Source organism: Charadrius vociferus, unplaced genomic scaffold (genome assembly GCF_000708025.1).
Source record: "Charadrius vociferus isolate BGI_N301 unplaced genomic scaffold, ASM70802v2 scaffold17, whole genome shotgun sequence".
Classification (NCBI taxonomy): Eukaryota; Metazoa; Chordata; class Aves; order Charadriiformes; family Charadriidae; genus Charadrius; species Charadrius vociferus.
This window is the reverse complement of record NW_009649163.1, coordinates 273,382-295,176: the sequence shown is the minus strand read 5'-3', so window position 1 is coordinate 295,176 and position 21,795 is coordinate 273,382. Positions and strand designations below refer to the sequence as shown.

General features: G+C 45.6%; 1 protein-coding gene across 1 annotated transcript in view; it reads right to left on the bottom strand.

The window, feature by feature from the left end:
- Positions 1-14,176: 14,176 nt before the first annotated feature.
- PITPNB (phosphatidylinositol transfer protein, beta) overlaps positions 14,177-21,795 on the bottom strand; it is a 34,880-nt gene continuing 27,261 nt past the window's right edge. Inside the window, exons 9-12 of the mRNA XM_009888380.1 lie at positions 21,366-21,476; positions 19,361-19,483; positions 16,161-16,245; positions 14,177-14,870 (exon numbers count right to left, since the gene is read on the bottom strand). Coding sequence (XP_009886682.1) covers positions 16,198-16,245; positions 19,361-19,483; positions 21,366-21,476 — 282 coding nt within the window. The 3' untranslated portion in view covers positions 14,177-14,870; positions 16,161-16,197. The remainder of the gene's footprint in view (positions 14,871-16,160; positions 16,246-19,360; positions 19,484-21,365; positions 21,477-21,795) is intronic.

Below are 21,795 nucleotides of genomic sequence, written 5' to 3'. Positions count from 1 at the left end.
CAGTCCCCGCGGGGGCCCTCCCGCTCCTTGTGCTGCCGCAGCGGGCGCAGAACGGCTCCGAGCTCGGGGGCGAGCGCCCTTACCTCGGGGCTGCATCTAGGCAGGCCGGTGATTAGCGCGATTAACGCCACCCACCAGCTGGGTCCTCGAGGGGTCCCGGCTCCGGCATCGGGGCTTGGCCCCGCGCACTCCAGAGTGCTGCAGGCTCGCTGGATCGCCTGTCCCAGCTGCCCCACAACTGCTCTTTCCACACTCAAACTTCTGTTGACTCCCATGGGGGCCAGACCCTGTCCCAGCAGAGGAACCGGTTCCTGAAGCAGATGAGCCCCCTTGCTCCGGGAATCCCCGTGGTGCCTCGCGCTGCCCTCTGCTCGAGCTGGGGTCGGGCGAGGGGCTGCTCACAGGGCAGAAAGTGTGGTGTATCCACACCCGGCGTGCGGCTCCGTGGGCAGCAAGGTGTGCGGGCGCTGGACACAGAGCTCACAGTTGATATAACACCTTTTCCTGAACGCGGGAAGAGGAGGATGCTTTCGCTGAAGAGACTTGTGTATTAGTGTGGGAACAATTTCTCTGTCACATAATGGAATTTCTTGATGTTTGTACCTCATAGGAGTGGCATTAACATGCTTTGGCTTTTGCTCCCAAGATGTTTTCCAACCAGGAAGGTCTGCCGCGTGCCGGGTTGTGGCTGGCCAGGGCACGCCTGCGGGATATGAAGGTACGGCACGGGGAGGTGGTACCCCCGCTCGCCCTGTGCACACGCCTGGCATGCTCTCCGCTCTTCACTTGTTATTGCCTTGAAATGGTAATAATGTGTTATGCAAAATAGCATTCACTTATTATCTAGTGTTTTTCTGGCCAAAATGGCATCTGATTTAAAAACTGGATTATATAAATTAAAAAAAAAAAGAAAAAGGTGGATTAATTTTAAGAGTGCCAATCAAAACAGTAACCGCAACAGAACAAGTAAGAGCATTGTAAACCAAAACAATATTGGCGTTTTAATGCCCGTTCTACCAGTACAGACTCACACAATAGGGCTGAGGCGCTCTGGTGAGTCTTCAACATGGGGGAGGAACGTGACCAACCTTGATGGGACAGGTTGGCAAGTGAAGCACCCACCGTGGAGAAGTAACACGGCTTTTATCTCAGCTAGAATCCGTTTTTTGTTGGTGCATCCACCCTAGGGTGGCCTAAAAAGATACTTTCTGTGTAAGATACCACATGCCCGCTGGACAATAAATCTGTCAGGAGTGTTATTGGAGGTAATCACCTCCTGTTGCAGTCATGGTGGGTTTCATTTGTAGTTGACCCTCTTTATCACAGCTTCATTGTCATGTTTATACACAGGGAAACAGTCTGTTCTCTCTGCACCGCAGGTACCATGGAAGGTGTATCACAAGTGGTGTGGAAGAAAGTTGCTCGTGTAAGGCGGCTGGTTTTCTGCTGTGAAGAATTACTTCTGCTGATGTAAAAGCACCTCAGGCCTCTCTGAAATTGCAGCTCTTTTCTAAAGCAGGGAGTCATGCCTTTCACAGACACCTCCTATAATGTTGGCTACCACAGAAAAGACCAAATGCTTTTAATGATTCAGAAGATTTACCTTGCATTTCCTGGAATATTCAGAATCGGTTTGTTCCTCAAGCAGAGCAAGCACGGTCTCTCTGGAAGAGCAAAATGATGCTGTGAGGGAGAATACAGTTAGAGGGATGGAGGGTCTGGTCCATGGGCTGACCATCTCAAATGCTTCTGGGCAAGCGTTAATCCTCCCCTCTCCTCTTTTCTGGCCCATGCCCACCAGCAGGAGCCGCAGGTGTCCCTGCCAGGGCCGGTGGTGGGCTTGCCGCTGCATCCTGCGAGCGGTGCTAGCTGCTGGCTCTGTCCTGGGGTGCTTCACCAGAAGGCTGCTCTGCTCCCCTGCTGCAGACCTCCTCACCGCTATCTGCCACCAGCAGGTTTTAAGGCTGAAAGTTTCTGCACAGTGACTCGCCGGCAGCACTGCCCAGATCCCGCTGCGGCTCAGGAGTAGTATGTAACTGGCCAGTGAGAAATTTGGTTATAGTATCAGCCTAAATATTTTGACAGTAAAAGCAGCGAGTTGATTGGAACGGTAAGGTCCTGTACTGGCTGCAGTGTTCTACAGGGTCCTGGTGTAAACCTTCACTGGCAAATGTGGGAAGAACGCTCAACCCTGGTTTCTAACTTGGAACATGTTCTGGGCTAAACCCGCCCCGGGGCCGCCAACCTGCCGTGCATCTCCCAGCTTCCCGGTGCTGTGCTGGGGAGCGCGAGGGTGTTCCTGGGCTGTGACCGGCACCGTTGGGAGCACTTCGGCCACAAAGAGTCCCGGTCGCCCTGCCAAGGAGAAGGAAGCCTCTCTCAAATTGTACTGAGCAGTGAAAAGTATCTTTTACAAAACATATTTTTACTTTCAGTCTTTGGGTTTTGGTCATCTTGGGAGAAGCAGGGAAAGGCATTATTTAAATAGTTGTAGCTGCAGGGGATTATTTTCTAAATTAACAATAGTAATTGCTCCTGCCAAATCCAAAGTTGAGGGGATTCATTTATTTCGACTCTCAAGACAATAGCACAATTTTGGGTTTCATATTGCAAGCTCTGAAAACCAAATGGTGGGGTTGATGTTAAAAAAAAAAAAAATAATTCAAACAACATCAATTCATCAGACTTGAATTCAGCTCTTTCCACTGTGCCAGTTTAACTTGCACTGAGAAAAGTTGCTGCTCAGCAAAAAAAAAAAAATTCCTTTTTAACAAAATGAATGCATCATACATAAAACATCACGAACCATACAATTAGTAAGCAAATGTAAGAGTTCAGCTCAGTTCATAATTATTCAGCAAACCTATTCAGAATGATTTTTTTTTTCTCCCTGCAGCAATCAACTGTGTGGGCTCATTACCACTGAGAATCTAACGAAGAAACCACCACATAAACTGTACAAAACAAGCCCATATGCTAGAAAAACTTCAGCCCAGCTAGCCATTAGCAAGACGCCTTTTAAACCCTTCCATCGAGCAAAACCACATCTTACTTTCCTGTGGTGTTTATACCCCCAGCTCTATAAAGATGCCATTTCATTAACATGTCAGGCTTCAGGTATATAAATTTTAGCTACGAAATACCCTCTACAGTGTTTGGTAGTGCAGCCATCTGGAACAACACAAAAAAGCATTTGGTTGCCGCTCCACGTCGCGTACCAGCCGAAGTGATGAGTCCTGTCTTTAGAGCACGGGCTCCCAACAGTTACTGTGCAAAAGAGCTGATAGGTTTTTCTTGGCAGTGATTTCTGCTCCTAGCAGGGATAGTCAATGAAAGGAATCTGAATGTTTGAAGGACAGGTCTCTGAGTCTGGTGGCTGACATTATCGGGAAGGTTTTCAACATTTCTGCCTGGAACAGTCAGAGAAACTATTGCATCTCCTCCCCCTCAGAATTATGGAGAACACAGGGACTGCACCGACTCGGAAGGCAAATGTGTAGGATCCTTAGATGGGCTTGACAGCACAGTGAACATGGAGCAGGGTCACAAGGGAACGTACTCCTGCCGGGGCGATGATGTTTGTTTGTGTGCACCCACTTTAGTTCCTGCGAACGGTACGGAGTTTTGGGCACAGAAGTGCTCTTTTTCGGCAAGGGCGCAGCTCCCTGGGCCCCACGTGGCGCGGGCTGTGCCCGCTGCGGCCGGACCAGCTGTGGGTGAAGGGCTGTGTCACCCGGGGGGCTTAGGGGGCTCCAGGGGGTTTGCTCCGGGGACGATGGCACCGCTGGCACCGGGGACCGCGCTGAAAGGCGGCGTGTAAAGCTGTCCAGGGATCTGATCTCCTCTGTCGCTTCTTGTCCTGCCCTACTTGAATGTCTGGAGGCGACTATTTTGTAATTGAGATTAAAGACAATTTCATCTGTAAAAACCTGATTTGCGTTCAGTTTCTGAAAAGTTCACCTTACCGATGTAAATATTTTATGCTTAGTTTTGCCAACAATGTCATTTTCTGGAGAGTTTGAACCAAATTTCTTCAGACACTTGACTGCTTCCCATTTTAAAAAATGCATAACTGAATAATAAGAATGAAGGGACTAAAACTGTTCCAGTCGTTTCCAGCTGAGATCGGCAGCGATTTCAGCACTCAGCCTTTCACAAGGATTTTCTTGTTTGTTTCTTCTGCACGTTTGGCTGGTTGATTGGTTTAGCGTCTCTACATCTCTGCAACCTTAAGCTGTATATTTTTCCTCTTTGGTTTTTCAGGTACCTCAGTGTAGATCATGATATCTTCACGTTGGTACAGTTTTCCATTGCTGTAAAAAGCTTTTTTGCATCAATTAAGTATGTATTGGGTCCCGTCTGTGTCAGTTAGGTGGAAACCTTTATGGCATATGGGACACTTAGGTGTACGTCTTGAAAACATTTAAATTTTTCTAATTTAGATCACTAAAAAACAGGCTGGTGTTAAAATAATACAACATTGACATTGTACAGTTGGTCTTAGAAACGCTCGGAAATGCTAAAGCCAATTTTCCAGTCTATGATAACTGTACTGCAGTATACCTGGGGGAGGGGAAGTGTGTCCCTTCATATTCCCATCTCTAAAACGCACATCGCAGGGTTACACATTTGATTGGAGAGGGGGAAAGAAAAAAGAAATTGGATCATATACACAGCATAAAATAATTAGTTTGGCTGCAGGAACTGTAAAAGTTTTATATTTCCTAAAATAACTCAGAGAAACATAAAAAGAAAATGGTACCTCTCTATATGGATAATCAGTGTTTAACTCTCCTTGGTATTTTATGACAGCGTTTGTATGATTGACTTTGTTCTGTTGTTTTCTTAAACTTGAACCAGGTGGGAATTTATGTAAGCTTGGTGGAGCAGGCATGATCTTTGAGCATCTGTACTTTTTTCTCACTAAGGGTGATGCTAGCAAACCACTAAAGTTAATTCATTTTTCATCTTCTTATAAATTGAACTATTGTGAAAGGAGAGAACCAGAGGCTATTTTGTAAAGTCCTGATGACTTAATTTTCCTTGAGCGCTACCTTCACGAGAGTGTTCACCCTAGTGCTTCCTTTTTCCAGCCTGAAATCCCCTGACATTTTCCGCTCAGTGTTTGCAAGCCCGTCCCTTCTGTCACTCTCCAGACAGTGTCCTGCGGCCCCGGGAGAGCGGGACTGTGCTGGGGGAGCCACGGGGCTGTTGGATGCGGTTTGAGAGGCTGCTGCTTTGCAGGAACTCCCCCAGCCTGGACCAGATTGGCCTCTCCTGGAGAACTTCCCACAGGGCCACGCGTCTGAGCACTTTTCACTCCCCTCTTTTGCCCGCAGAACATTGCCAGCGCGTTCCCACTGCCGGCACTTGGGGTGGTGGGTACTGCTGTGGTTCCTGGTGCTCCCTGCGTAGGGGTCCTGACCCCTGGTCTCGGCCGAAGAGCACGCTGCAGGTCCTGCGGGCCAGAGGAACCCTTGGGAACAGGGTGCCCAGAACTCAAAGCCACTAAACAAATAGCGATACTCCTGTATTTGTTACTTACCCTGTTTCCTCACAAGCTTTTGCAGAACAACTCACATTTCTGAGCCGTTGGCGAACCTTGGCGCATAGCCCTGATTCGTCCACAAACATGCCTCTGCCCACAGGAACTGGTGAAGAGCCATCCCAAGGGCAGTGGGCGCTCGGTCGGGCGGCACGGCATGGCACGGCACGGCACAGTGGCAGCACTGACCTGTGGCAGCCCGCCCCGGCAGGCTGAGCAGGGGGATCTGGTGCTGCGGGCGGGTGCCCGTCCACCCCCGGTCCAGGGAGCCCAGCTCCACCTTGATGTTCACACGGGGCTGGATTTCATCCACTCCATGCAAGGCACCGTTTGCTTTTCCACCAGGAATCGCTCCGGTGCGCTGATGGGTACACGCAGGCGCCCTGGCTGCCCTGCGCAGTGCCGGCCGCTGCCGGCCCCACAGCCCATCACCCCCCGGCTCCCCGCCGTGGGCACAAAGGGTTAAAACACCTCCTGCCATCCATAACCGCAGCTTCTCCCAGCTCGCATGGCCCCTCGGCATCGCCTACAAAAGGCCTGATTTAATCCCCGCTGCAGACGCCTCACATTGTGCCGCAGACTTCCAGCCATGTCGGGCTATCGGGTTTCCAACTAATATCCAAGGCACAGCCCGAGCATGGAGCGGAACAAAGACTTCTTTGTTACTGGAAAAAAAAAAATCCCCTGAAGATATTAGCAGTGCAGTAGAGTTCAAACTGTTAAATGATTCAAATATTATTTAATGAATACATTTGAAACGAGGTCTCACAACCCAGAACACTTTTTAGATCATCATTTACAAAGAGCCCGCCTCTTCGTTTACTTCTTTATGAAGTCGTTGCTTTCAGGTTTTAATTATAGCCATTTCGCTTCCTGGAGTTTTCAGGGACTTCACTTGTTGGTGTCGCTCGGTTCTTTTTACAATATGGTTTAGCTGGTGACTGCCGGATCTTTCAGAAGTCCTTGTAATCACGTTCCCTCAATTTACCTTGGGCTGCATTTCTGCGGCCATAAGAAACAAGGGAGACAGAGTGCCCGTTGCAAAAGAAGCAACAGCATTAGGTACTCTTCTAGAGGATGCTAAAATAAAGCTTTTAAAATTAGGAAATTTGTTAAATTAGTGTATGTAGATCTTAACTGGGATTGGAGAAGCACTGCAAAGTTCAAATTGAACAGCTACCTGGAATTTCTTGCTCAAGACTTGGATATGCAATTCCAAACCAGAAAGCTGTATAATTTTAGAGAAAAAAATTAAAGAAACAAGGTAGATGGGGGTTCTAGAAAGAAATTTGTCTCCAACTGGGGGAAATAAAGTTTTAAAATTAAATGTGAGTTTACTGTGCTTACAGCAATGAGAAATCCACGGCTACTCTGAAGCACGGAAGGCAGGTATCTGACCTAAAGGGTAACACCGGTACGCTGCAGGTGCATGCTGAGACTTGTGTTTTGAAAAAATAGAGCATATCTAGGAAAAATGGGGGGAAAGAGTAACAAGACAGAATAAGTGCAAAACAAGTATCAAAGCAAGTAGTAGAATAAGTACCAGAAAATAAGGCATAGGGCAACAGCAGAACTACTTCCAGATTCTGTCAGCAGAGTGCATTGCAAAGCAAAACGTAAAATACATCCCTTTACACCAGCAAATCATTCTTGTCTCTGTTGCCAGGGTGCGTGTGCGTGTGTGTGTATTGAAATACCCACTTCAGGTCCATCTCTATGGAGGAAAGAGGAGGAACACCAGACCCATAACCCACTATGCAAAGAGAGGCAGCGTAAGTGATACAGGACCCTGTGTACACTTGAACTATCAGAATTTCACTCAAGTCAAATTAAGGGTCCACCTTGTCCTCATGTAGGCAATGCCTCAGATGGAAGTCAGTGAAAATATGCCTCCAAAAGCTGGGTTTGATGTAATGTTCTTTTAAATTATCGCGAGTGCCAGAACTGTGTTCTTGGTACGGTTTGCACAGTGAGTTCTGCCTGCAGCAGGTACCAAGAAGAAGAGGAGACTATCGAGAGTAATGGTGGATAAAATATCCCCGGTGGCTAAACGCCCCGGTGACAGGCAGGGCAGTCATTGTCCTCTGGATAATCTCCGTTTCATTTCCCACTCTCCTCAGAGCTCAGGGACACCCTCTTCTCACGTAAAGGGACGCTTTCCTTACTTCCCCAAGTTCCTTTAAAATTGTTCATTTCCAGCTTAAGCGTGAATAAGGCTGAGTCGAACCTTGCAGGGCAGCGCTATGGTCTTGCCAATTAGTTGCTCTCAATTAAAATTCATTTTCCATATAAATTCAAGCAAATAGAAAGTCATTCATAAAAAGAGCTACAGAACTACAAAGAAAGTATTTTTCTGATGTCTCTATTGAGACATAATTCAGTAGAGAAGACTCTATTGAATTGCATGTGCTGAATAAGAAATCACGGTTACAGCCCCAAGTTCCAGACTTTGCCATTAAACCACAGCACCGTCCCGGGCACACACATTTGTTTTGGGTTTTCTTTGCCTCTGTAGCCCATGTAACTAGCAGCATTCCCAAAAGGCAACCCATAGAAATATTAATTAACAATAGAGGCATAAATAGTGAATTTGCATGGCATCCGTGTGTGCTCAGCTTCACGGTAGTGATCCGTAAGCCCTGCCTGGGGCCCGGGAGTAGAGCAGCAGGCGGCTGCCCGGGGCAGGGGGTGGAAAAGGGCAGAGGAGACGGTAGCATCTCTGGGAGCCTTCACTCGCCCAGCAGCACTAACCTGAGCTGTCTTTGCCATTCGTTTTCTCCAGCCACTGTGTTGGTTGGGACCAAATCCTTTGTGCAGCATCTCAGAACCTCATTTTTTGAAGAAGAAACAAAGATATGCCATAAAATCATCCTTAGCCTCTCCATAGATATTTGATCCCAACTACCAAATCCATACATTCTTCTTACCCCCTCGCCCCCCAAGTCATCCATAACGAAGTGGGGCATCTTGGTAGACATTCTAGTACCTGCCAGGCGGCTGCAAAGGCAGAGGCAGGCTCTTCCCAGCGGTGCCGGTGGGCACAGGCTGCAGCATGGGAGATGCAGCGGTCCTCACCGGGAAAGCTGCTAGCTGGGATATGGTGGGACCCCCGGCCTTGAGGAGACGTCCTCCATCCACGGTGGGGCACAGCGCTGCATGACCCGATCCCGCTTCAAAGCTGGTCCTGCTCCGAGCAGGACTGGACCCCTCAGCCACCGCCTGAAGCATCCAGTGTGTCCGTAAAAGCTTCGCAAGCTGCCAAAATATCGGCTCCTCTTTCAACCGAGAAAACGACGACTTGGTTGAGTCGGGGATGTTTGTCTGTGTGGCCACCGGCACTTCAAAACCATCGAAACATCCAAGTGTGCCATATAGCTGTTTGCTAGCGCCCGGCTGAAAACGGGATGGTCCTTTACTCGCTTGACTCTCCTCAACCCAGGACGTCGGGGCCGGGGTAGGAACACTGCAAAAGGAATAGGATGGCTCGAACTTCCGCAATGCATCATCATTTGCTAAAGCTAATGTTAACTTTGGGAGACATCATTATCTACAAATTAATGGAAAGTGAAAATAAATGTCTGCTTTAGCTAATTGCCCAACACAAATACTGCATAATAGAGCAAAAGGCACTATAGATAAGGCTTTATTTGAAATTGAAGACGGCGTAACAAACACTCAGTTATTTTTCCTCATCTAGCAGAAGCCACAGAATTACAGCCCGTATTTCATTTTGCCAGCCCTGACTATTTGGAAATGCTGGAGTCTGTCCCCATGAGATATTTGTTCCTCAAACCTACATTTGAAAGGGTTTTTAAATGTTTTCTAGCAATTAGAAATGTATTATGTGGAGTGAGCTAGTATTTCCTGGTTACGGTTTAAATGCTTTTGAGATAAGAAGACACTCTAATTGACTGAATACTATTTATATTTCTTTCTATTGTGCTAAAAGTTTATGATGCAGTCTCAAAATTGGAACAGCCTGAATTCTGCATGTTCCGACTTCTGATGCAAACACAGGCAGAGAGGGAAAGTTACAACAAAACCTGATGTCAGTTGCTGTATTCATAAATGTAACAGCTAAAAATACATGAAGGCAAGTCAGAAAAATGGTGAGTAACTTCACCGAGGTGTATATATACACACACACACACCTTATTTTCATAATTCTCTATCAACAAATACATTTCACCCAATTTCATCAGTTTCTTCAAAAAAAAAAAAAAAGGAGCAAGTTTACTCTTTCAGAAAAGAATGTTAATATCAATGGAAATTCAGAAAAAAAGATAATCCTTGTTTATTTGTATGAAATATACTGAATCCTGAGACACTCAAAAGTATCTGTCATATATGACCGTTTCAGCAGTCACATTAGGAAATGGTCTAATTTAAATCTTTAATAATGGCCTTTAAATCTTACTTCTTTCAGTTGCTGGGAATTCATGGAATATATCGTGTTCATTCCTACCTCAAATGGAGCAACAGAAATAATATTTTTTACATAAACAGAATAGCATAAATTGCAAAAAATATTGTAAATATTGATTCTGCTACCAAGGGCTTCAAATTAAAGACTATTTACTGGTATAAAATTTCAGGAATCAAATTTTAAAAAAGAAAGGATGTATTGAAATGCAGTGACAACACGAATATGTGCTACAAAAGCTCCTGGGAGCGATACACCGCCGCATGCTGCTGCAACCCGGGTGCTTCAGCTGGACCCTGGCTTTTCTTTTACTTCCTCGGGTATATTTGTATTTATTTTAAAGCACAAGCAATTAGCAGACGTTTCACCCTAATTAATGCTGGCTACTGATCCTTTTCAAGGAAGCTGGCAAATTACCAGACATTTGAGGAAGAGGTTTTGCTGATGGGTTCGTGGTGGTCGGAGACTGTCCCCGTTTTCCTCTGACGGCCGATCCAGCTGTGTGCCCCCAGTGCATTACCCTTTCTTTTCAATGATTAAAAAAAATTCTCCAGAAAAAACCCAAATTCCTTACAAGTCCCTTTTCAGCCACACTTATGTGCAGCCAAATGATGGATTTAAAAGGTTACTGCTGGAATATGGTTCACAGCAGTCTATTGCAGTGAATAAATATCACGTTTACATATCCATTATAACAAAACTATGCTGCACTTCCATTACTTCATGTTGGTTTGCCATCTGGAAGCTAAACAAGCTGTGTAGTAAAAGAAAGAATTCAATTTTGCATTTACCAAAAGGAGCCATACGAGTTTCAATTTATAGCGGGGAATTGCCAACCTTCGCAGGCAGAAATCTGCCCGCAGAGCGCCAGCGCCGTGCCCTGCGGGAGGGCGGCTCGCACAGCGACGAGGGGCTCAGCGCACCGAACAGCCCCTCAGAGAAACGGTGTCACACTGTAGCACCGCTCCAGAGACCAGCCTGAAACCACGCTCGCGGGACACTCTTCCCGCCGGCCCTGAGGGCCGCCCACGGAGGCCAACACCGGTCAGAGCGACACTGTGCAGCTTTCACTGTGCGTCAGCCTTTGTGTTATGTGTTCAGAAACACCCCAAAGAAGTGGCGTGCCCTTGCTCTGAGACTTCCATCAAGAAAAAAATCCCGTGTAAACAACGCTGCCCATCACCACCTGTCCGCCCCTCCACAAAAAGGTGCCTGAAGGCAGCGGTCAGGGTGTCACCAAGCCCAGAGCAGGCAGGGCCCTTCCAGCCAGGCTGGGGCTCGCCCGCCGCCCTCGGTACCACCAAGACGGGCACCAACACTCCCTCTGCAAGTTCCCGCTTGCATTTCTGGAATTCTCTCTCATCCTGTGGGGAAATGGTTTTAACCAGCGTTAGCGAGCTCCTGCTCCTCATCTTGAGGGCAACCAACTTACCAGGAGATGCATCCGACCAGTGACACAGCCAGGAATGGCCAGCACCACCAGGTAGAACCACAATCTCCTCCACAAGCCCCTCTCTGCTTGAGCCATGCCTGTGACAGTGGCCGCCCCCGCAGGGCTGGAAGCCACCACTCTGCAAAGCAAAGGCAGCTGTGAGCCCCCTCCGCAGCGGTGGCTGTGCAGGTGAGAGCGATGAGGATGGAGACGATGGGACCAGCTGGGGAGGGACCACTCTCATCAGCGCCCCCATGCCTCCATTCCCCGATGCAGCGCTGCAGCCGCCTCCTCCCAGCACCACTGCCTCTCCGCGCAGCCGGGACATCCTCCCCTTGTGCAGGTGAGATGCAGGATTAGCAGCAGCCATAACCACAAAGATGGCCACAGCCCAAAGAGCCGCTGTCGACCGAGAGCATCAAACGCAAGTGTCTGCAGAACTGCCAGCGTGGCAAGTTGAGGCACACAGTTGTCACACTCAACAAAAGCAAAACGTCTTCTCCCTACTCTAGGTAGTGGTGAGGTTATGGCTAAGTATGTCCTCTCAGCTTGAAATCCTAAAACAAAACAAAAATCCAAACAAGCCCTTCCCTCCCCCTGATCGCTACTAATGTTCAAACACGGGTTTGGGCTCACAACCACTGGAGCGCATCCTCGGAGGGTGTCCAACCTTCTCACACACTCACTACAACTATGCACCAGCTCATTAGCAAACTGCAAATACTAGTACCTAAGACAAGAGACAGAGCATTTTATGATCAAATTTATTTAATTAAATTTCATTGACTGTTGTACTGTAGGTCGCACCAGAGACTGCCAAAGTAAACTAAACATTTTACATTCACTACAAGATTCTCTCAAATTTTCACAACTAGTCCAAAAACATGAAAGTTGTCGGGTCCCGTTCCCTCAGTTTGCGTTACGACTCTCATCAATGACAGCGGGACTCGTCTCCCAGCACTGGAGCACACCGAGCCCTTGGGTTCCCAGGGGCCCCACAGCCCTCCTGGCTGCAAACGCTTCTAAAACCATACGCGCGTGTGGACGTGTGTGCACATTGCTCTGTGTATTTACAGAACCAACCTCCTGATGGTACAGAGGACAAATAACTGTTTAACTGCTAATCCAGAAAGGAAAACAAATAATCATTAATTTTGCAGCACAGAGGGTAGGAGGATGCAATTCCACCGGAGGGGGGTCCGCACACCCCCGCAGCCCCGGCACTGGCAGCACACAGGCGCAGCGCAGGGGGAGTCCTGTGCCAGACCTGGCCCACCCTGGAAGCCTCAAGAAAATTTTGTCACTGCCCATAACGGCAATCAGATCACTCCTTTTGGAAGCAAGGTAGGTCTAAACCGATTCCAAAACACTTAGATGCACGCGAGACTATGAAGATGGAAGTTAAGCAAGGCTTGCCCCACCGAGGTTTCTGGGGATGCTGGGAGGAAACCAGGCAATCCCACGCACAACTCCAGGCTGGATGGAGAACGGATGGAGAGCAGCCCTGAGGAGAAGGACCTGGGGGTGCTGGGTGATGAGAAATTCATCATGAGTCGGTAATGTGCACTGGCAGCCCAGAAAGCCACCTGCATCTGGGGCTGCATCCCCAGCAGCGTGGCCAGTGGGGCGAGGGGGGATCCCGGGCTGCATCCCCAGCAGCGTGGCCAGCAGGGCGAGGGGGGATTGTGCCCCTCTGCTGCGCTCTGCTCTGGGGAGACCCCCCTGCGGTGCTGCCTCCAGCTCGGGGGGTCCCACCAGCAGAAGGAGACGGAGCTGTTGGAGCGGGGCCAGAGGAGGGCACGGAGATGCTGGGAGGGCTGGAGCCCCTCTGCTGGGAGGACAGGCTGGGAGAGTTGGGGGGGTTCAGCCTGGCGAAGAGAAGGCGAAAAAGGGGAGACCTCAGAGCCCCTTCCAGTGCCTAAAGGGGCTCCAGGAGAGCTGGGGGGGGACTCTGGATCGGGGAGGGGAGAGACAGGACAAGGGGGAACGAATTTAAACTGGAAGAAGGGAGGTTTAGATGAGATATTGGGAAGAAATTTTTCATTCTGAGGGTGGTGATCCCCTGGGGCAGGTTGCCCCGAGAAGCTGTGGCTGCCCCATCCCTGGAGGTGTTCAAGGCCAGGTTGGACGGGGCTTGGAGCAACCTGGGCTGGGGGGAGGTGGCCCTGCCCAGGGCAGGGGGTGGCACTGGATGGTCTTCAAGGTCCTTTCCAACCCAAACCATTTGATGATTAATAGAACTTTATCTAACTAGTGTTTTTAAAATAATCCGTTTCTGATCTAGCAGGGATTTTGATAATATATATCTATGATATGCTCTGAATATTTCCTTAAAAAATGCTGAAGACATTTTCTCTATTTGAGAGTTATCTACAGGAAGTCTTTATTATACCATCTTTTCTTTTATGTGTCTACTCCTAACAAATATCAGAGAAATACGTCAGATGCTACAATTTAAACTTTCATTGTATCTGAAAGTATACAACTCTTTTAAAGTGTATTTTCAACATGAAAAGAGCTAAAATCACAATCATATTCCATTGCGTAATGTGTGTGAAATCAAGACCATTTGCATAGCTTCCAAAGTGAAACTCTGGAAAAGAGCAATTTCAGTAACAGGACGTATTAATTCAGGGAAGGGCTATCATCCCCCTTCACTTTCACTGCATGGCCTAAGATATTCTTGAAATAGTCTACAATTATTGTCAGGATCTTTGTCTAAAAAGCCAGCTTCTGGAAAATTTCAAGTTGTAATTATTTTATAAATCACAAGCCATTTTTCCTTAATCTTGCCAATTTTAATGAAGAAAAAACATTAGCATTTCAATGTACAAAAGTCCAATAAAACATGTTTTTTCTTTTAAATCAGTGAATGGGTAAAGTTTGGGTTAAACTTATTCAGCAGTAAAAGTCTTCCAATTTCCACTAATAGAAATTTTTTTTTTCCCGATTTGACTATAGGATAATGACAATCCAGAAATAAATAGCTATAAATACATTCATTGTTCCTATTCCAAAAATAATCACATAGGGAAGACACAAAACCGAAATTAACTTATTTGAATCTGTTTCTTTACAATGAGATATGGGCAAGTTATAGCAGAGTGACTCAAGACAGGGAAAAAACAAGTAGGGAATCAATTGGTCCAGTATTGACATTCATGAAACATATCAGTTAGGATAATTCTGCAGTTAATTCATCCTTTAAATGACACTACTCAGTTGATTTTTATTTGCTTCAGGTATACAGAATGAAAGCAGTTTCCTTTGAATCGTTGCTGAGGACAGGTATAGTACCCTGGAGACACTGTAACAACCCCCTTCAGTATGCATGTGCGTATATATAATTATATACAAATAATCATGCATCCACACACACATTTGTATATCAACACTGCATGTGACGGCTAAATCCATCATCATTCATCATTGGCAGCACTTGTTCCTCTGACTTGGCCTTGATAACGTAACTGTGGAGAAAGAAAATACACAATTATGCATTAATAGTCTCCCGAAACAGTAAGTTCCAACTAGGCAGTTTTACTAATCTCCAGGAGAAACAGGGCAGGGCGGTCAAAACACCACCAGGACTGAGCAAATCATACCAAAGCAACGCAAGACTTGGTAGGGAATCTTAATTTGGGTGCTGTCCTCGCTGGTGGACAGCAGCTCCGTCTCTGAGGAGCTTCTGGCTAATCAGCAGGACTTTAGAGGTGCTGTGGGTGGGGACGCCACCTACAGCGTTAAAACAGTCACGGCGGGAAACACCAGCGTTACAGTACTGGACATAAAGACTCGAAAACTTGCAACTCTTGGACAACCTGTTTCCCACAGTAACATTTTTAACCCAATTTCGTATTTATAAATATTTGTGTGGAACTGGATTTCAGGAACTTAACATGCTTTGGAGATGACAGTCCACAGTTCCCCCACATTACGTGGGCTAAGTCCACATACCAGTTTGCTACTGAGTATGTAGCAAAATGATGCTCACTGACTTTTCTGATTTGCACCCAAAAGACTACTTGCAGGCTTCAGAGCTCAGTGCCAGCACCGTGATGACAACAGGACACGCATTTTGGGTTTCTGTACCAGATAAGCACAAAAAACCAGGTTACGTGGCCAACACCACAGGCATTCTACCACTGGGCCGAGCACCCGCCCAGCCTATCACAGTGCCCATCTGTGTGGACACCAAGGGTCATCTCCAACTGTTGATCACCACAAGGTTTCAAACAGGAGGGAGGTGAGGCCCAGAAGTGTTATCTGGACATATGTCCGTTCAGGCTGGGAGAGTTGGGGGTGTTCAGCCTGGAGAAGAGAAGGCTCCGGGGAGACCTTATTGTGGCCTTTCAGTACTTAAAGGGGACTTATAAGAAAGATGGGGACAAACTATTCAGGAGGGCCTGTTGTGATAGGACAAGGGGTAACGGTTTTAAACTAAAAAGAGGGGAGATTTACACCAGATAAAAAGAAGAAATTTTTTACAATGAGGGTGGTGAGGCACTGGCCCAGGTTACCCAGAGAAGCTGTGGCGGCCCCGTCCCTGGAAAGGTTCAGGGTCAGGTTGGACGGCGCTCTGAGCAACCTGTCCCAGCTGAAGATGTCCCTGCTTGTTGCAGGGGGGTGATGGACTAGACGGCCTTTAACAGTCCCTTCCAACCCAAACTGTTCTATGATCGTAGACGATTTCTGCCAGCAATTCCCATCCATCAGAACATCAATCCCTTTTCTCCTTTTCCATCCAGCAGTTGACTTACACAGCTTGATTTGCCTCAGAACCTACAGAGAACTCCTCTAGGCGTCAGCAGCCAAAGTGCCTCGAACGGAACCCTTCTTACGCATCTAAACGTAAAATAAAACTGTGAGCTACCACATAAAGAACCTATCGCACTGTTGGTTAGTAAGAGAGAAGTAACAATCTACGTGACCAGGACTGCTTTTTTCCTGGCCAGGACCAGACAGCCTCAGGTACAGCTGAGGGTTTTTGGAGAGGGGGTATACTATATGTCTTTTTGGTGAGGAAGCCTGGGAACTGTACAGCAGCTGTAAATGATGCTTCCTAAATTTTTAACAGCCCATGGTGCTTCAGCATGGAGCCACACTGCTCAAAATGCCCTATGTGGCATTTCTACCCTCACAAAGACATGAGGTAGGTCGGTCACAGTGCTTTGGCAGGGTCAGATGCTTTTCTACTGCGCACTGATTAGCCGATGTGTATGTGAGGAAGCCCAGGTGCTTCTCGTCTCCAGAAGTCAGATACATAAGCCACTAAGTGAAAGGTAAAGAAAAACAGTGAGAAAAGGATGGGCTGGGATAGAGAAACTCTGGAAGAACACTGATGAGGAGTCACAGTAACAAAAAAGTAACAAAAGCAGAGATCCAAACTATAAAAATAGACTTAAGATGAAGAGCAGGGCCAACAAAAGAACCGAAATGTGCACAGAGTCCAAGGAGAAAGATTAGTAGAAAGTGACAGCAACAGAAAGCAGTGTGTGTAAGGAGATGTAATTCTGAGGCTTTCTGCAGTTGTTTGGTTTTAAGCATCACAGAACTGCATAGTGCAGCACAGTCAAAAAAAGCCGACTCCTTCTCTGCAGGGATGGAAGCATGAAGATAGTCTTGTCATATTAAGCACCTTATCACTAAGCGCTCACTTCCCAGAGGTCCTGGCCATAAAACAAATGATTTGTGGTATACTTGGGATTTAATGGAAGTTACAGTTTAGCATAATGGATGAAGTAGTTGAATATGAAACATAACACCAAATAATTTGGGACAAAATTAGCATTCCTATTTTATTTGGAAGTGACTTTTTTGCCTTTAGGTTATTCTCCAATAATGCACTTCCCCACAAAAATCTTGAAATTGCATCATTTATAGGTGTTCGTAAATACCCCTATTATAACAGTTGAGAAAAACCAAAATATTTTAACAGTAGGTCCCCACTCCTCTCACATTTCACAATACGCATAGAAAAGCTGTGTTAGTGTAACTGATCAATACATTCCTCATGTGAAAAAACTGACTTTTTCAACAAGTAATACACTTAAGTTCCTGATGCTAACGTCTTACACAACAAGCTATTTGAAATAAACTATTTGCATTGCTTTGCAAAACTAGAAAATAGTAAATAAATGTTTTACATTTAAGAACGATGATAAATCTTATACCCAGAAACATGTGATACGGGTTTTGCTTAAGGTTAGAACTAAAAAGCAGCAAATATTTTGCAAAAAATATTTAAAAGAAGTTACTTACCAGTGAGAAATGTGAAACAGAACTTTCTCTACAAGATGACAAACATCCACAGAGACCCAAAGGGAAATTTTCTCATGCACACAGATGCGTCAGGTGCTGCTGACCCCCCCAATACACACCTTGTACGCACTCCTCACACCGCCACTATCCTTTCTCAGAGAAATTGGATGAAATCCATTTCATTCCAAACAAAGAACTATGGGTGTGCAATTTTTGTCAGAACCCTTCTGACAAAAATCAGTTATTGAGAGGAAAGTGGTTACTCTACCTCCTTCACAGACACCTAGGAATAGGTGCCTCTAGGAATAGGTTCTGGTATAAAGGAGAATTAAAGAAGAAATACACGTGATTTGAGAGAACACCTCCCATAATCAAAAATATCTGAATGCCAATGAGAGAGCGCAGTGTTTGCAAGAGTGAGTGAACATCATTCTTTTCCAAAGCCTGTTCCAGGAACTGCCAAAGCAGCCAAATCTTTCAGTTTATTTGAAAAGAAAGTTTGGTTTTACCAGCTCAGAACATCTACCTATTAACACACAGAACAGCGAAGAAACACTTCTTCCAAATCCAAAAAACATCTCGACACAATGCAAGACACCTCCACACAGTTCATAAAGTCCAAACGTGGAAAGCGCAACAAGCGGGGATGGAGGAGCTACAGCTAGTTCGATACTAAAATTAAAGATTTGCTAGGCACAAACCACAAAATGCACTTCAGACCTACTGTTGACAGTGGTTCTAAAGCAGCAGCCAACCTGTTTAAAGATGTCTGGCAGCTGAAATGAGTTAAACCATGCAAAAAAGTAAGTTATAGCTGAAGACACATCATGTCTTGAAAGAACCAAGACAACGGAAGGGAAGTGACAAGCCGAATGGGTTTGGGGCATAAAGCCAAAACGGGAAGGAAATAAAACTGCAAATCCAAAGACTGCAAAGAACTTAATAAACCAGCAGGATTGCAAAAGAGAAAGGCTCGTGCCAAAGGTCATGCTCTGGAAAGACACTACAGAAGGCGGCTTCCTGCCCAGCCTGTGATGTTCCTCTACCTCCAAGGAAATAGCAGAAAAAGTGCCCTATGGATGAGTTTCCTTCTAGACATCAGTGCAAAGACAGAACAGGCTGTAGGTATTTGGTCCTCACAGCCACCAAAGCATGAAAATTGACACTATCTGAAGCCCGTTAATTTTACTGACTTCCTTTTTGCAAACAAATTTCTCCGTTTTGGCGTGCTAATCGGGATGAGTGGAACAGCTGTCATGTGCCAGATAGAAGCTTGCTTGAAGACATGTTGAAGAGAAAAAGTAATCAGATCTAATGATGATTAGAAATGAAACAAAGCAAGACACATGATGGAAAAGCAAGATGACAGCTCTGAATTCTAACTGACAAGTGGTAAAAAGGCACTGAATGGGACTTTGTGCAATGGGCATGATGCCATAAAGAGGTGGTCAGGGCAGACATTCTGGATTTACCTTACAGCCACTTCCAGCTTGACAGACCACAGTATGCAGAAGCTTGAAGTGCACGGGTCTGCACAGGGGAATCACCAAAGGGGCTGTAATGTTCATCAGCAATCACCCAAAAGCACACAGGGGGATGGACACGACCTAATTTGCGTCAATTCCTGAACAGATAAATCTACAGGTGCACACAACACCTTAGCACACAAACATCAACCTTAAAAAAACCCCATTCTCACCGCTTCCAGCTCCTTTTGGGTTTCATCTTCCATTCTCCTAATGTCTTCCATAGTCAGATCAATCCACTTGTCAATCCAACAGAACAACTGGCGATGAAAGTTGGTAAATATCCTTTTTTCTTGCTTTAAGATGATAAACAAACATTAGATAATAGGCCTGCATTTTGCCAAAGACTGGTGAAATCATTGCAAATGTTCGATTTGAAAAACTATGTTTAGATGCATGCTGTTTCACGCTGCTACAGGTTCAGACCTCTCACTTTCCTGGATCCAATTTAAAGTCATCTCATTTCTCACATGCTTTAACATGGAAAAACAACTACAAAAAAAAAAACCAACTATAAAAAAAATGTCAAGAAAGTTCAGCAATTCGTGTTACTTGAAAATGCTGAAAAATCTTTTTAAAATCTGTTCTAGCTCCAAGATAGCACTAGACAGAATAAACGAAGCATCACAACAGCTAGAGTATTTAGCATGAACGGTATAAAAATCTACAACAGAACTGTCACAGGTTCTGTGCTCACCGTTAAAAACCAAGAATGAGCAATTCCTGAAGCCAGAGTGAAGCAAAAAGGGAAGCAGTTCTGACTCCAAAAGACAGCACACTTGCAATTTGTACCAGATCGGCACCCCAATAATATCTGCCGTGCAATTTCAAAGGTACAAAAACCTTGAGAGTATAAATAGTCAGGCTAAGGATTCCACAGCCCTTCCATTCAAGTACGCACATCCGTGTTCTGAACTGCTCACAGTAAGAATATTTTCACTGTACCTCTGCTGCTTAAACTGGTAGGTTTCGCATTCCAAAGCGCCTGCCATCCCCCTGCCCCACTGCGTTACACTGAAGAACTGCAAGGTGCCAGCTCAGTCCAGCCCTAGCGCCCTGGAACCTCACCTTTCATAATGGTGACTTGGATGATGAAAGATGCATCATATAAGTACTGCTCCCAACTGCTCTGATAAAAGTAGTGATGTATATACAACACAGAAATCTATTTTACTACTAAAACTCAGGCTGCTGCATGTGCTCAGTTACCCAGGTTGCCACTTTAAGTTCACGTCGTGTTCATCTGCTCCCAGATTTTGCATCACTCAAGCTGCTGGCTGTCCTCAAACACAACGCTGATCAAATCTAACATACGGTTCTCAACAACTAGCACACAGAGACAGCTGCCTCTAAACAATCAGCTTCAGGTAAAGCAAGGCAAAAAAAACCAACCCCAAAACCCCACCCTATATTCAAATACTCCTCATCAGCCCACAGAATCAGTCTTGGCTCTTCTGCTCAGCTGATTCCCTACCAGTGTTCAGTCTGAAACGTGTGATGGGCAACTCCTTCCCAAAACCACCACCACACTAAAGAGTCTCCAATGTTTCCTTACCCGTAACTTTGTACTGTGGCCATCGCAAACTACCTCCTCCATTTAATTTTCAATTACTACTGTTTGAAGCTGTTCTCTTTAGCAATCATGCTTACTGAAATTCATAAGCATTTAATGCAGGTAGCTGTGTGGTCTGCTCAGAGCTAAGAGCCCTGGTTACCACAATGGAACAGGTCTGCCGTTGGTTGTCTGTGAGGAAACACCGTGCCCAGTTGGTACTGGAATATCATGTTTTGGTTAACTCACTATTACAATACATTTTCTCTGGACTGGAGAGAACTGGCATGATGGTCTAGATTAAATACTCTGCCTACAAATTAGTTTACATCCTAAATATTTAGTCACACATTAAAAATATTTTACAATTCATGTTCTGACTCTTTGCTTATACCTCTGCTTTTTAACTTAGAAAGTTATTCTGATACCACCAGTGAAACCCCACTGCGAGCAGATCAAGACACAAATGGTTGTACTCGCTGAAGAAATAAACAGAAATTGCTTGACGGCAAGCAACAGGAAACTCCATCGCTGTTTCTCCTCAAAAACCCACACGTCACCACAAACCCCCTGCCCGTCGCTGACTCACCTCCCCAGCAACACCCCAGCAAGGAAGAAGGACTTACCTTCTGTATAAAGTTTTCAACTTTGTTTTGCAGTCCCCACCATTTAAATTTGATAGTCACCAACTTGTAAGCACACATTTTAGGACACTCTTCATCAGTTGCTATCTCTTTCTGTTTACGGATAATGGGAAGGAATTTTTAATTTTGTAAAAGTCTACTTGAGTCAAATTAATTTCATTATTAGAAATATAATTCGAAGTATTATATTACAATTATAAATCATATTATTAATTTATAGCAAATTAAAATAATTTATTATAATTATAAATTAGAATTCTAAATATTACTAAGAATTAAAGTAATACTTAGAATTCTAAGGATTAGTAAATACTTAGCACTGTACTCTGAACATAGGGTAACAGGGATTAACAAACAATCAGATTAAATCTGTAAAACAATTCCATGCATGTTGCAAACATATCCTATAAAT